Consider the following 16,662-nt stretch of genomic DNA (forward strand, 5'->3'; position numbering starts at 1 on the left):
CACAAGCTTTGTACGAGGACTGGGATATTGGTGGTTGCAGACATTCAGCTCAGGCTAACCAGTTTCTTTTAAAGGCACCTTTTTTTTTTTTTTTTTTTTTTTTGCCATTTATGACTGGGCACGGCATGCCAGTTATTATTTGGATTAGCATTCAAAAATTGTACATGATTTCGTATGGCATTTAAAATTTTCTCCACATGTTGAGCAACAATGCAAACTACCCCCTGCATCCACTTCTTGTATACAACCCTCTTCTAGTCATTACTTGCACACAAGTGAGGAATGTATTTCATAGTGATCAGTGTGTCCCATCGAAACTCATGCACATACTGTTTTCTTTGACACTGATGTAATATTATGGCACAAGTCTGCAATAGATAACCATGTGCAAGATTTGACGAAGTTTGTGAGACTGTTTAGAGGGTCCAGCTTAACAGAGGTGTATTTTTAATATAAGTGGTAAGTTCATGCAATGAATGAAAATATTTAAAAATATCAAAATTTATAATTTTCCTTTCAGCATACATTTTCACAATTTCTCACCCAGTCAACATGTGACTGATTATGGTACCCTATACACACCACACAGTAACCTGGAAAAAGTTCACTGTAGTTGGAATTTCAAATCTAAGCAATTTTTGTACTGCTTCTGCCCATTTTTTCCTCATGTTTGAAAGTATCATTCTTATCTTTAGTGTAACATTTGGTTTAGAAGTTATATCTTGAAGTGGCATTGCTCTGCCCTCACTAACTCCCCCTTGGAACTTGGAATTTCTGAACAGTTTTAGTCACATGGCCACAATTTTATTTGACTGAGTGGTTCCTATATTTGTCCAGTTTTACCCTACCAAAGCTAAGAGGGCAAAAACCTGAAGCTCTCAAAATCCACTTCCATTACAGACTATTGCAATAAATGACACTAAACTGCACCAATCCTTTGCGTGAAACACATAATAATGAGTTGGTTGTTGTGTTCTAGTTAATTACTGTAAGATGAGCCCTGGATTTGCATCTCAAGGGTATTAAGGTTTGAAATTGGCATTAAAACAAGTTCACAATTTTAAGATAATCTGCACTAATAATCTCGCAGGATGCATCCACATTTGGTAAATAGTCTGAAGAGAATATTAGCTCTTTTCCTTTTTATAAGAGCTATGATGGTGAACAATGTTAAACATTCCCAGGATGCTGGCCCATTTAAAGTTAATGCTGCCACCTGAAATTAAGAAGAAATCGACAAATGTAAATTCATCTCAGTGTAAGTAAATTCAAAAGGAATTACAAAATCATATACTTCCAGTGGACAATTTCCAGACTAAAGAAAAGTATACAAAATCCAGATTGCATGAAAGACAACAGCAGCACACAAACTGCAGTAACTTTGTAATGATAAAATGTATTGTTAATCAGTTGTCAAAATACCAAGTTCTTAAAACATTATACCAGTGAGTTGTGTTCCTCCAAAATACTGTGTAACTCATTAGTAAATGAAACTAAGCCTAGGCATACTGACTTAGAGGAACACAGAGACCATCTTGTGAAAACCGTGTATTCTTTATTATAAATTTCATGAAAAAAGTATTATTAAATTATGTATAGCTGCAAACTGAGCAGTATTTACTTCTGAATTTCATTGATGAGTAGAATCTTTTTATATTATGAAGTTCTTTGAGAAGTTTGGTATTTTATTTAGTGAGTCTTCTCAAAATTTAATCCATTCCATGTAACAATTTTCAAATGTTTCATTAGTTGTTTCAACAGAAGAACTGGTACAACATTTTATCCTTGTCCTGTATCAACGGCAAAATTTCAACACTGTGTGCAGAAGATCATTTATGTACTCTACTGGTCAGTAAAGTACTAACAGGAAGGATAGAAAACGAGGAAAATCTCTCTTACTGCGCAGTAACAGTACATTAGGAAGATACAATTAAAACTTTTCATATGGTTTGGGAGTGTACAGGGTGAGAAATTTACTTACAGCTTCCACCTATGGCAGCAATAGTAGCTATAACCAAGCTGGGTATTCGGTCAAGTTACCTTGGATGACAGAGACTGGTATGTCATCTATGTCCATACTCGGCAAGCCACCTGATGGTGTGTGGCGGAGGGTACCTTGAGTACCTCTATCCGTTCTCCCTTCTATTCCAGTCTCGTACTCTTCGTGGAAAGAAAGATTGTCGGTATGCCTCTGTGTGGGCTCTAATCCCTCTCATTTTATCCTCATGGTCTCTTCGCGAGATATTTGTAGGAGGGAGCACTCATTGGTGAAGGTATGTTCTCGAAACTTCAACAAAAGCCCGTACCGAGTTACTGAATGTCTCTCTTGCACAGTCTTCCACTGGAGTTTATCATCTCTGTAATGCTTTCACAATTACTAAAGGATCCAGTAACAAAGTGCCCTGCTCTCTGTTGGATCTTCTCTAGCTCTTCTATCAACCCTATCTGGTATGGACCCCACACCGGTGAGCAGTATTGAAACAATGGGTGAACAAGTGTACTGTAACCTACTTCCTTTGTTTTCAGACTGCACTTCCTTAGGATTCTTCCAATGAGTCTGTCTGGCATCTGCTTTACCGACGATTAATTTTATATGGTCATTCCATTTTAAATGCCTACTCCCAGATAATTAATGGAATTTACTGCTTCCAGTTGATGACCTGCTATATTGTAGCTAAATGATAAAGGATCTTTCTTTGTATTTGCAGGACATTACACTTGTCTCCATTGAGATTCAATTGCCATTCCCTGCACCACACATCAATTTGTTGCAGATCCTCCTGCATTTCAGTACATTTTCCATTGTTACAACAACCTCTTGATATACTACAGCATAATGCACAAAAAGCCTCAATGAACTTCCGATGTGATCGACAAGGTACTACGACACTCCCTTGTGGCACACCAGCAATCACTCTTACTTTGGAAGACTTCTCTACATTGAGAATGGCATGTTGTGCTCTGTTATCTAGGAACTCTTCAATCCAATCACACAATTGGTCTGATAGTCCATATGCTCTTACTTTGTTCATTAAATGACTGCGGGGTACTGTATGAAATGCCTTGCAGAAGTCAAGAAACACGGCATCTACCTGGCAACTCGTGTCTATGGCCCTCCGAGTCTCGTGGATGAATAGCGCGAGCTGGGTTTCGCAGGATCGTCTTCTTCGAAACCCATGCTGGTTCCTACAGAGTAGATTTCTAGTCTCCAGAAAAGTCATTATACTCAAACATAATACGTGTTCCAATCTGTTTGACATCCTTCTTAAAAATGGGGATGACCTGTGCCCTTTTCCAATCTTTTGGAATGCTACGCTCTTCTAGATACCTATGGTACACCGCTGGAAGAAGGGGGGCAAGTTTCTTTGCGTACTCTGTGTAAAATGAAACTGGTATCCCATCAGGTCCAGCGGCCCTTCCTATTTTGAGCGATTTTAATTGTTTTTCTATCCCTCTGTCCTCTATTTTGATATCTACCATTTTGTCATCTGTGCGACAATCTAGAGAAGGAACTCCAGTGCAGTCTTCCTCTGTGAAACAGCTTTGGAAAAAGACGTTTAGTATTTTGGCTGCATTTTGCTTTGTGTAATTTTTGTTTGTCTGCAATGCTTTGGCTATGTTTAGGTTTGCTGTGAAGTTCCCTTTGCTTCCAGAGCAGTTTTCTAATTCGGTTGTTGTACCATGGTGGCTCTTTTCCATCTCTTCCAATCTTACTTGGCACATACTCATCTAATGCATATTGTACAATGGTTTTGAAATTTGTCCACTGATCCTCAACACTATCTGTACTTGAGCTAAAACTTTTGTGTTGAGCTGTCAAGTACTCTGAAATCTGCTTTTTGTCACTTTTGCTAAACAGAAAAATCTTCCTACCTTTCTTAATATTTCTATTTACAGCTGAAATCAATGATGCAGTAATCACATTATGATCACTGATTCCCTGTTCTCCCTTAACTGTTTTAAATAGTTCGGGTCTGTTAGTCACCAGAAAGTCTAATATGTTATCACCATGAGTTTGACTGCTCAAGGTAGTTCTCAGATAATGCACTTAAAAAAAAATTTCACTCGATTCTTTGTCCCTGCCACCCGTTATAAACGTTTGAGTCTTCCAGTCTGTATCTGGTAAATTAAAATCTCCACCCAGAACTATATCTACTCGAAATATTTTCCAAATCTTCCTTTAGGTGCTCTGCCACAACAGCTGCTGAGCCGGGGGGCTTTTAGAGACATCCAATTACCATGTTTGAGCCTGCTTTAACTGTGACCTCCACCCAAATTATGTCTATTTTCTTCAATACTGTTGCACTTTTTATTGCTATAAACACGCCTCCCCCTTCACTGTCCAGCCTGTCTCTGCGGTACACATTCCAATCCGAGATTAGAATTTCATTACTGTTTGCATCTGGTTTCAGCCAACTTTCCGTCCTACTACTACGTGGGCATTGTGACCATTTATTAATGAGATCTTTCTATAGTCACTCCTGCAGTTTACTATTACCACATTAATTCCCTGTTGCATTTTGCCTACTGCTACCTTGTCGCGTCTCAGGAGGCATCTTGCAGGGCCTAGGGAGGGAATTCTCTAACCTAAAAAACCCACATGTGCACTCCACACATACTCTGCTACCCTTGTAGCCGCTTCCTGCATGTAGTGCATGCCTTGACCTATTCAGAGGGACCCTACATTTCTCATTCAATTGTTTGCCGGAGTTCATCAATCGTATCAGGTTGTGACTCTTGGTGTGTCAGTCTTTTGGCAACACATGACCATATGTTTTCAGTACCGTAAGCTTTCCGTACTGAAAACATATGGTCATGTGTTGCCATTTTCTAGAGAAAATGCTGGCGAAGGCACGAGTCCATACTGAGATAGCTCAGGTCAGTTTCGGCAATGTCCCACCGTATCTAATTGGAAGGTGATATCATGGAGCTCACGGAGTTAGAGAGAGAGAGAGAGAGAGAGAGAGAGAGAGAGCGGGGTGAGGGGGGAATATAGTCACTGGCATTAAAACTTCAGACATGTAATGCCTGTTGTCCAGATTACTGGATATGAAAACTAAATGTGATCCTGTTGTGGTTCCAATGGCACCCCTTACCATCACACTTGGTGTGTGACGATAAATTCAGTCTGGCAACTTTCATTCCCCGCAGTGTATCCGGTCATGAATATATCCATTGCAATGCTATACACAGAACTGGGGCTCTCGAGAAATGCCACTGTCGTAATACTTGTGTCCGGCATTGTCAGTGCACTTCTCTAACCAACACACAAAGTAATATTGTGGCACGATGAAGTGCAGTCTTGACAGGCCATTATCCTGACAAATTTCTGAATCACAGGTGACCTGTATAACCTTTCTTTATACACAGAATATATCATATGCTAAAGAAATGCACAAAATGTAGATGGTGTCACTCCCACTTACTTTGTGTGTTTGTGCTGAAATGCTAGTCCCTTGCATAACCAAGCATGTAGTACTCTTCATGCCAATTTGTTGCATGCCACTTTCATGGTGTTGCAATTTTGATGGCCAGTGGTGTGTGTCAGGAACAACAAAGTACCCAAGTCTACTTGCTCTTCATATTCTGAGTGCATACTGTTTGTTTAATGAAGGTAAGGTAAAAACCATGAAGCTGCTGTGTGTGCACAATGAAAATCCTTAAAAAAAGTATTTGAATGAAACTTCTTGGCAGATTAAAACTGCGTGCCGGACCAAGACTCGAACTCGGGACCTTTGCCTTTCGCGGGCAAGTGCTTTACCAACTGAGCTACCCAAGCACGACTCACGCCCTGTCCTCACAGCTTTACTTCTGCCAGTACCTCGTCTCCTACTTTCCAAACTTTACAGGAGCTCTCCTGCGAACTTGCCCGCAAAAGGCAAAGGTCCCGAGTTTGAGTCTCGGTCCGGCACACAGTTTTAATCTGCCAGGAAGTTTCATATCAGCGCACACTCTGCTGCAGAGTGAAAATCTCATTCAAGTATCAATGTTCTCAATAGTGACTATAATGAATTTTCTGTTGAGATACATTATTGACTTAACAGTTCTTTTTTGAAATACAAACTGTTTGCAAGTATTCTTTTCAGTACTAAGTGGTTATAAAGGATCAAATAATGTTAATGTTGAAAAACAGCCACATCATACACCAGCTGTAATCATTGCATAGCTTTTTATACGGGTACTCACCAGGGTAAATGGCCGCCACGGAACTGGCCTAAAGCTAAGTCATCCATCCTGTAACACAACATGCTTGATTTCAACGGCTGCTTCACAACCTGGACCAAATGGGCCTCAACGTACAGTAATCTACTGTCACTACACACCCCACGCAACAGTTTCTGCCCCCTCTGTCCTAACACCACCTCCCAATTCTTGTCCCCTCATCCTCATTGTGCACTGCTCTTTGCCAATGCTTCCAACTGCCTTTTCCCTTTCTCTGTTCCTCTTCCCATCCCCCTGACACTAAGCCTGGCAGCCTGCCTCCCCCCCATATATCCTGCTATCCCTGACACTCCCTGACCCTATCCAGATTGTTACTTTTGTTTAACACGACAGTTGCATCCTGGCTGCAGTGGCTTGATATAGTAGTCATAAGGGTGAGAGGTGTGTGTGTGTGTGTGTGTGTGTGTGTGTGTGTGTGTGTGTGTGTGTGTGTGTTAATATCACTATGAAAAAATTTGTCACTTAAGCTCTTACCACTTAGTATTTTACAAAATGCAGTCAAACAACATTAATATTTTACTAGTGGTTTTACCATAACCTCTTAACAGGACGGGCTCTCTGACCTTAGGTTCAGAGTGACCTGCCACTCCTTTCTAACATACTCTTAACCTATTCTTTTCCTCCCTGAGGAAGGAACTAATAGTTCCGAAAGCTAGGGTTAGTGTCTTCTCTTTTAGATATGTGTAACAGTAGGAAAATTTGGCCTCCTCTACAGTAGGAAGCTGAGAAGAATGCCTACAGAAGGTGACATGGAGAGCAGTGTGAAAGTCTCTTCCTGCACTCCCTTCCACCCTATGGCTGACTTCAGTATGCAATATTGGCTGTGCAAAAAATATAGCTTTGCCATATAGCCTTCACTTTCAGCCTTTTTGCATTCCATTGTTCACCTTTTATGGTCTCATTATTTCCTTTGTTTTTTTTTATTTAAAGCATGATTGCCAAAGGGAGAAATTCTAGAAAAATATGCATGCACACATTGACCATATAAAAACTGAATAATACGTACATTTATTGGGACAAAAAGCACATTTCTGTAATGGCGTGCACAGTGGCAGTATTATTACTATGTCCATACGAATGCAGAACTCGTCAGATATTTCAAAAGTATCAGTGCACTGAAGAGAGGCGAGACAATTTATGTCATTTATAATGTCGACATAACTGTATTAATGAAAATGTTTTAGAACAGCGCATACTATTCTGTCTAGGCCACATCTTCCCACTCGCAGCCACATTCCTACTGTACACATTATTCTCAGCTGTGGACAAAAGGTAAGTATCAACTTGGTATCGACATCCGGACAAGGAAGTTTTACCAAATGTTAATTATAATTCTGTTCCAGCCGTGGTTTCAATTCTTGACACTAACAATAACTGGTTATTTTTTTCTCCCCGCATACTTTTAAGTTCTGGAATCAAAGATTTATAGACTGAAAAAATGGTCTGACCTGACAACTGGGACTAAAATGCTAAAATTTTAAAGAATAAAAACAGTCCACACAATCATTTAAAAGCACACTTACAGTTTCAGAATTTTATCCTTGCCTCCACTGACTACTCTTAAGCCATCTGGTGACCAATCAACAGCAAACACCTCATCCGCGTGCCCTGGTAAATCAACCTGTAGTTTGCCTGACTTTAAGTTCCAGACTGTAAAGTAAAAGCAGTGCAAGTAAAAATTACAAGATCAGGGAAACATGCAAATTAAAATCAAAACACAATATTGAGAAAAAGAGTTGACTGGAATTTTTAATGTAAATATGTCCTGCACATGTTGCACCCTTTAATGCTTAATTATACTACAGGAGAAGGAACTACAACCTTGGCACCATTCTTCGCTACATTTACAAGCCTAAGGTTTACCCCGAGATAGCTTTTACAGTTTATATAAGCCAATTTTGATGTTTGTATGCTTCAGTTCCTCTCACAATAGCTTATCTCTTTTTGTACATGAAAGCAAATTCTCCGGGATGAAGGTCACCAGAGAGCAAGTTAAACATAAGAAAGTATCCATGTAGAGTTTCAAATGACAAGAGTGTGTCTCTAATGAAAACCTGTGAAGAATGTAATGAAATGAAACTGCAAGCATTCACAGCATCTAACTCTTCTATTTCATTGCAAGCTGCCTTGATCGAGAACAAATGTCACAATAAGAAATTGAGTTGCTAGATCAGAGTGAAAATAAAAGCATAAAACACACACAGTACCAAAGTGGAACAGAGGACAAAAACACCAAAAGAGTAACTCACATTCAAGTCACATTGTAATTGTGAAAACCAAAAACACAGAGAAAACTCATCATTTCAACACAAAAATAATTCGTGATAAATTTAAGTTTTCAATTTTCTTAATTCAGTATTGCCAGTCCCCCCCCCCCTCCCCCCCAATGATGCTTTCTCCATATTTTGTCCCTGACACATTATTTCGGAACACAGATTGCTTTAAAACATTGTATTGGACAGAGAGAGAACAAGAAATGATGATTTGAAATCGTGACATGCATGCACATGCTAGCCCAGGGCTTGAGAATGTGCAGGTATAATGAAGTTCTGGCATGTTTGTGCACTTATGGTTTTAAACACACTGTCTAGTCACATTAATACATCTGCAATAACCACTCATTGATGGTGGAGGGTAGATAAAGCGTGTTGGAGAGATGCAGGAACAGAGTGAGTTATCTTACGTCAAAATGGACATGATCACTGGCTTTCAGGTCAAGAGTGGAAGCATTTTCAAAACAGCTAATGTCTGTAAACTGCTCACATACTGCAGTAGTTAAAGTATACTGTGCATGGCAACATGGTGTCATCCAAAACGGGGCTGGCTGAGGCGGATGTGAGGTGCACAGGCCATAGATGATAGGGGTGAACAATGGATGACTGCACAGATGTATATATCTGAAGAGACAGACAACTGTTGAGCAATTGACTGCCCAGATGAACCAAGGGGCTACCAACAGTGCCTCCTCAATGACCGTTAAGCAAACTTTGCTGAGCATGGACCTCTGCAATAGGCACGTGGTTCATGCATCCAAATTACTGCTGTTCATCGGCAACAATATCTGGAATTTCTTTGCCAATACTGCAACTGAAATGGGCTGAGTGGCAAAAGGTGGCCTTTTCAGATGTATCACGTTTTATGCTCCATGAGACAGATGGCTGTTGGTGCATATGGCATGAAATGTCTGAAGCAAAAACCCTGCAACCAAAAGAGCATTATGGACTGCAGGATGTTTTTGTGGCATTCCCTAGGTCACTCGGGAAGACACAATGCATCAGCACAAGTATACATCTATCCTTGAGGACCATGTCCATCCCTACATCAGTTTGTTTTTCCTCAGCACAGTGGTCTCTACTACCAGGGCAATGCATCATGCCACACAGCTCACAGTGTACATGGTTAAAAAGAGCACCAGGATGAGTTTACCACATTCCCCTGAACACTAAACTTCCCATATTTAAACCCAATGCAACATGCCACAACTCACAGTGTATGTGTTCGAAGAGCACCAGGATGAGTTTACTGCACTCCACTGACCACCAAACACCCCAGATTTAAACACAATTGAGAAACTGCGAGACCACCTTGGTCACACTGTTTACTCCCTGGATCTTCAACAAATAGACCTAGCACAGTTCTCCATGGCACTGGAGTCAGCATGGCTCCACATCCCTGTTGGTGCCTTCCAGAACCTCATCAACAACTCCAAGAAGTATGGTGTAAATATTTTGAAAGTAAAACTAAATTAATTGTGAAAAATTTCCAATTCTGAGCCTGTTAAAAACCTGCATAAAACCAAATTTTGAATCATTTTCTTAAAAGAAAAGTAATTGACTGCACTTCCCCCCCCCCCCCCCTCCCGCTAAGAGCTAGAGGGGGGTGCATGCATCATTGAAAATTATTCTCTCCCATTTTTCCAGATTTTGCTATGTAGTCTTAGATTACAAGACTGTTGCAAGTAAACAGTCCTGGCCCTAATTTGCTTTAACGTTTCTGAATACAGACATAAAGATGCAGAAACAGTAATCCTGATACTTATCACTAGCATTGTCATATACAAATGTGTCACAGCATTCATCAACTGCACAAGTGACTTGTCTCTTTTTTGGTTGAAATCATAAAGTACTGTTTGTACACATTTCTTGCACGAAACTAACTGACTGGCTTTATATGGACCATTTTTGGGGATAACAACAAGCTTCGTCCTCAGGTCAGCTATAAATTTCTCTATATTATTACCTATTAATGACATTTCCTCTAAACTTTTGGTTGAGGTAAACTTTGTAATTTTGTGGTTTTCTTTTCCACATGATTTCTTGATTATGTTCATCTCACTTACCATTCAGAGCACCCAGTTTCTTAGATCTGACCTCAGTATGGAGCACTAACTCTCACAAACAGCTCTAAATGTTTTGAACAATTCATCTTTCACGCTTCTAAGAGTTTCATTTTAGCATATGTTTTGTACTTCATGAAAAACTTTTTTTTTGTTAATACAAACCTTATTCATTTTTGATGAATCAAAACTGACTCTGAACACTTTTTAAATTTAGGTGTCTTCTCCCTCCTTAAAATGGTACAAATGGCTCTGAGCACTATGGGAGTTAACATCTGAGGTCATCATTCCCCTAGAACTTAGAACTACTTAAACCTAACTAACCTAAGGACATCACACACATCCATGCCTAATGCAGGATTCAAACCTGCGACCGTAGCAGTCGCGCAGTTCTGGACTGAAGTGCCTAGAACCGCTTGTCCACCATGGTCGGCTTCCTCTTCCTTCATTTAGCCAAAAAGTTTAAAGCCTTTTCTTTACTGAAAGCTGTCATTCCACATATTTTCTTTGGGCTTGGTAGCTACTCTATCTTTGTGTTGGACTTCAATTCATCTTCATCTACATCTATACTCTGCAAAACACTGTCAAGAGAATGGCATAGTGTACTTCCCAATGTACCAGTTATTAGGTTTTTTTTTTTTCCTTTTCCATTCATTTATGGAGCATGGGGAAAATGATGATTTAAATGCCTCTGTGTGTGCTGTAATTAATCTAATCTTATCCTCACAATCCCTATAGGAGCAATATGTAGAGGGCTGCATTATATTACTACAACCCTCATTTAAAGACAATTGTTGAAAATTTGTTAATAGACTTTCCCAGGTTAGTTTTAGTTTATCTACAACAGTCTACCAGTTCAGTTTCTTCAACATCTCAATGACAATCTCCTGCAGTCAAACAAATCTGTGACCGTTCGTGCTGCCCTTCTCTTTAATATGTTCAATATGCCCTGCTAGTCCAGTTTTGTACAGTTCCCACACACTTGACCAATATTCTAGGATGGGTCACATGAGTGATTTGTAAGTAGCCTCCTTTGTAAACTGATTGCATTTCCCTCGTATTCTATCAATAAACCAAAGTCTGCTACCTATTTTACCTGTGACTGAGCCTATGTGATTGTTCCACTTCATGTCTACTAAATGTTACATCCAAATACACTCCTGGAAATGGACAAAAAAAAACACATTGACACCGGTGTGTCAGGCAGGCCCACCATACTTGCTCCGGACACTGCGAGAGGGCTGTAAAAGCAATGATCACACGTACGGCACAGTGGACACACCAGGAACCGCGGTGTTGGCTGTCGAATGGCGCTAGCTGTGCAGCATTTGTGCACCGCCGCCGTCAGTGTCAGCCAGTTTGCCGTGGCATACGGAGCTCCATCGCAGTCTTTAACTCTGGTAGCATGCCGCGACAGCGTGGACGTGAACCGTATGTGCAGTTGACGGACTTTGAGCGAGGGCGTATAGTGGGCATGCGGGAGGCCGGGTGGACGTACCGCCGAATTGCTCAACACGTGGGGCGTGAGGTCTCCACAGTACATCGATGTTGTCGCCAGTGGTCGGCAGAAGGTGCACGTGCCCGTCGACCTGGGACCGGACCGCAGCGACGCACGGATGCACGCCAAGACCGTAGGGGACCGCCCCGCCACTTCCCAGCAAATTAGGGACACTGTTGCTCCTGGGGTATCGGCGAGGACCATTCACAACCGTCTCCATGAAGCTGGGCTACGGTCCCGCACACCCTTAGGCCGTCTTCCGCTCACGCCCCAACATCGTGCAGCCCGCCTCCAGTGGTGTCACGACAGGCGTGAATGGAGGGACGAATAGAGACGTGTCGTCTTCAGCGATGAGAGTCGCTTCTGCCTTGGTGCCAATGATGCTCGTATGGTGTTTGGCGCCGTGCAGGTGAGCGCCACAATCAGGACTGCATATGACCGAGGCACACAGGGCCAACACCCGGCATCATGGTGTGGGGAGCGATCTCCTACACTGGCTGTACACCTCTGGTGATCGTCGAGGGGACACTGAATAGTGCACGGTACATCCAAACTGTCATCGAACCCATCATTCTACCATTCCTAGACCGGCAAGGGAACTTGCTGTTCCAACAGGACAATGCACGTCCGCATGTATCCCGTGCCACCCAACGTGCTCTAGAAGGCGTAAGTCAACTACCCTGGCCAGCAAGATCTCCGTATCTGTCCCCCATTGAGCATGTTTGGGACTGGATGAAGTGTCGTCTCACGCGGTCTGCACGTCCAGCACGAACGCTGGTCCAACTGAGGCGCCAGGTGGAAATGGCATGGCAAGCCGTTCCACAGGACTACATCCAGCATCTCTACGATCGTCTCCATGGGAGAATAGCAGCCTGCATTGCTGCGAAAGGTGGATATACACTGTACTAGTGCCGACATTGTGCATGCTCTGTTGCCTGTTTCTATGTGCCTGTGGTTCTGTCAGTGTGATCATGTGATGTATCTGACCCCAGGAATGTGTCAATAAAGTTTCCCCTTCCTGGGACAATGAATTCACGGTGTTCTTATTTCAATTTCCAGGAGTGTATTCGTTTGAGTTTACAGAGTGTGATTGTGTCTCACTAATGTTATATTCATAAGATACTTTTTTTTTTTTTGGGGGGGGGGGGGAAGTACCCAATTTTATTTTTTTAAACATTTAAAGCAAGCTGCCAATCACTGCCCCACTTTGAAATATTATCAAGGACTGACTGAACATTTGTACAGCTTCATCTGTGAAACATCTGAGGTTACTATTAATACTGTCCGCAACACGGGCAGCAAGGGACCCAGCACAAGTACCTGGGGTACACCTTAGGTTACTTCTACATCTGTTTATGACTCACCATCCAAGGTAACACGCCATGTACACTCTACCAAGAAACCATCATTCCAGTCACATACTTCGTCTGGTTCCCCATATGATTGAACTTTTGATAATAAGGATAGGTGCGTACTGGATCAAATGCTGTTTGGAAATCTAGAAGTACTGCCTCTATCTGACTGCCTTGATCAACAGTTTTCAGAACGTAATGTGAGAAAACTGTGATATGAGTTTCACACGAGCGATGTTTTTGAGCTACCTCATGATGTTTGAGCTTAGAATTTGCTCCAAGATTCTACAACAAATGGATGTCAAGGACAATGGACAGTAGTTTTGTGGATCACTTCTGCTACCCTTATTGTAGACAGGTGTAACTTGTGCTTTCTTCCAACTATTGGGCACAGCTTTTTGTTCAAGGGAACTAATACAGATAACTCAGCCAAAAATTGGGTGTGGACTATGACAAGAGATTTGATTGGGCCCTAGAGCTTTGTTCAATTTTAACGATTTCAGCTGGTTCTCACTGCAACTGATGCTAGTATCTATTTCATTCATCTTTTCAGTGGTACAAGCATTAAGCTGGGGCGTACTCCTGTTTTTTACTTTGTAAAGGAACATTTGAGAATAGAGTTAAGCATTTCTACTTTCACTCTACTACTATCAATTTCATTTCCAGACTTGTACATGAGTGACTAGGCACTAACCTTGTTGCCACTAACAGCCTTTACATATGACCAGAATTTCTTTGGGTTTTATGAAAGATCATTTGACAATATTCTGCTATAATAATCATTGAAGTCTTCACGTATTTGTCTCTTGGCTTCCAAATGCATTTCATTCATCATATTTATACAGGGTGAGTCACTAACTATTGCCACTAAGAGTAACTCTGAAAGTATGACAGGTGCTGAAAAGTCAAACACTTTACTGTTCCCATCATTGGATTCATCTCAATAGCCGCTATCAGAAAATAAGTCCAAATTACAGCATCCCATTTAAAAGTTGCGGGAACATGCAGCAGAGCTGCCCCCCTCAAAAATTAGCAACAAGTATCAGGTGCTGCCCCGTATAAATAACACATCTTTGCTAACATGGGATGCTTCATATGTTGGGCCAATAGCCCATTTTCCTGCTAAGTCTGCAGAAGCACAAAAGGTGAGTATGTTGTTCACTGGGAACTAAAACGTTAGCTGGGGAACTGAGCTCTCGGGAAAATAGCATATAGATCGGAAAAGAAGGCTACTGTGTACTCGGTATACTTGCTGGGAGATCTCACTCAGGAAGTGGTGGCAGCTCTACCACTGGCTTTTTAATGCAATGGCAATCATAGCTCATGTCAGCACAGATGACTTGGCCACGTGGCTTCTGAGGCCATCCTCAATCTCTTTGAATGGTTGGCTGAAGGGGTGAATTCAGCTATATTTATTAGAGAACTGACCCATTAAAGCAACATCTTAGACAGCCTTTTAACTTCCTGAACAAGTTAACATACCAGTTGGCATCAGTGATCATAAGATTTTTATAGTGTCAGCGACTAAAGTGTTAAAAGGAATGTCACAAAAGGAAGGAAACTATTTTTGCTTCGCAAGTGTGACAAGAAAATAATTAATGTAGAGTGTATCTGAGCATTCAACATGAAGCTCTGCAGATGAAGATAAGGAGTATAAATTGATAAAGTTACAAAGGATTGTACATTGTGCTTTAGACCCATATGTGCCAAGCAAAGTTGATAGGAAAGACCCACCCGAGTTCAGTAAACAATGTTATAAAGTTAGTATGAAATCATAGGGGGAGGAGGGGGGGTGATATATTCATCATAGATTTAAGTGAAGTGCAAGCCTTGTGACAAACAAAAGCCAAACAAAGCAAAAATATGCATAAGGAGAGAAATGAGAGAAGTGTTATGGACAATCACAGAGAGAAGGCTGAATTACTGAATTCGGTTATCTGAATGGGCTTCTCTGCAAAAGATACACAGTTCCACCTTTTCATCATCACTTGAAAGCCAAAATGACTAATTTTCATATACAATATCGCAGCGCCTGTGTTATTTTGACTTATGATGCAAAGTTAATTTGGACATGCATGCACAACTTTGCATCGTAATTCAGAATAACACAGGCACTCGTACTGGTACATCTATTATGTATATCCCTGTACAGGTGATACATTTTCATTGTAGTTGTTTCCACTTTACAGCTGATGGTTATCCATATTTGCAATTGTAAAACATTTAATGATTTTCAGGTAAGTGGTCTTGGAACAGAAAATAAAGTAATCTGAACAGGATGAGGTAAGTGTGAAATTCTACAGAAATTATGTGAAAGGTTGGTTGGTTGATTTGGGAAGGAGACCAAACAGTGAGGTCATTGGGCCATAGGATTAGGGACAGATGGGGAAGGAAGTCAGCCATGTCCTTTCAAAGGAACCACCACAGCAGTTGCCTAAAAGTATTTAGGGAAATCATGGAAAACCTAAATCAGGATGGCCGGACACAGGTTTGAACCTTCGTCCTCCCGAATAAGAGCCCAGTGTGCTAAATTATGTGAAAAATATTCTCCCTTTCCAGCAGCAATTTATCACAGGTCACTGGTGCAATGAAGGGTACCAAGCAATTATAACAAAAGTGCACTTCACTCCAGTTTATAAGATGGGTGCTGAACAGATGCAAATGTTCATTGGCCAGTATTGCTGATCCATTTTAGAAGTAGTAAGGGCAATTTTCAGTCTACAGTGTCCATGCAGACTTACAGTACCATTAGTATGACTCCAGATATTATTATTATTATTATTATTATTATTATTATTATTATTATTATTAGCAAATTCTTCCAATAAATGGAAGATCTTAAGCAGATAACTCAATCAGATTTTCTTAAGGTTATTCTTATGTTCCAATAGGCTTTCATTCTTTTCCAGGAGGCGGCTTGTTTATGTTTGTCTGACCACTTTGTTTGCCCTGATGTAATTTCCCATTTGTCTACTTTGTGTCTGAAGTTGTGTGTCTCTAAAATGTCAGTTGCTCTATGTTTACATTTTTGGGGCCCTTTTGAATTTCATTCAGCCAAGGTGTCGAGTTCTTGACTGATATTACATAGTCTATTATCTTTTTTGTCAATTGTTTTTCTGGTAGTCCGTTGAGTTGACCAAAGACTTTCATTTGCCTTTTCTTAATGTTAATTTTGATTTTTGAAAACTTTTCTGTTTTGATTGAGTGTAGTATGAACCATCTTGGGTATGCCTTTTTCCTAATTATCTTTCTTC

At 40.9% G+C, this 16,662-nt stretch overlaps 1 protein-coding gene across 1 annotated transcript in view; it reads right to left on the reverse strand.

Annotated features, from left to right (window-relative positions):
- Positions 1–485: 485 nt before the first annotated feature.
- LOC126272872 (notchless protein homolog 1) overlaps positions 486–16,662 on the reverse strand; it is a 72,887-nt gene continuing 56,710 nt past the window's right edge. Inside the window, exons 10-11 of the mRNA XM_049976100.1 lie at positions 7,746–7,872; positions 486–1,216 (exon numbers count right to left, since the gene is read on the reverse strand). Of these exons, the coding sequence (XP_049832057.1) occupies positions 1,204–1,216; positions 7,746–7,872 (140 nt within the window). The 3' untranslated portion in view covers positions 486–1,203. The remainder of the gene's footprint in view (positions 1,217–7,745; positions 7,873–16,662) is intronic.

Source organism: Schistocerca gregaria, chromosome 1 (genome assembly GCF_023897955.1).
Source record: "Schistocerca gregaria isolate iqSchGreg1 chromosome 1, iqSchGreg1.2, whole genome shotgun sequence".
Classification (NCBI taxonomy): Eukaryota; Metazoa; Arthropoda; class Insecta; order Orthoptera; family Acrididae; genus Schistocerca; species Schistocerca gregaria.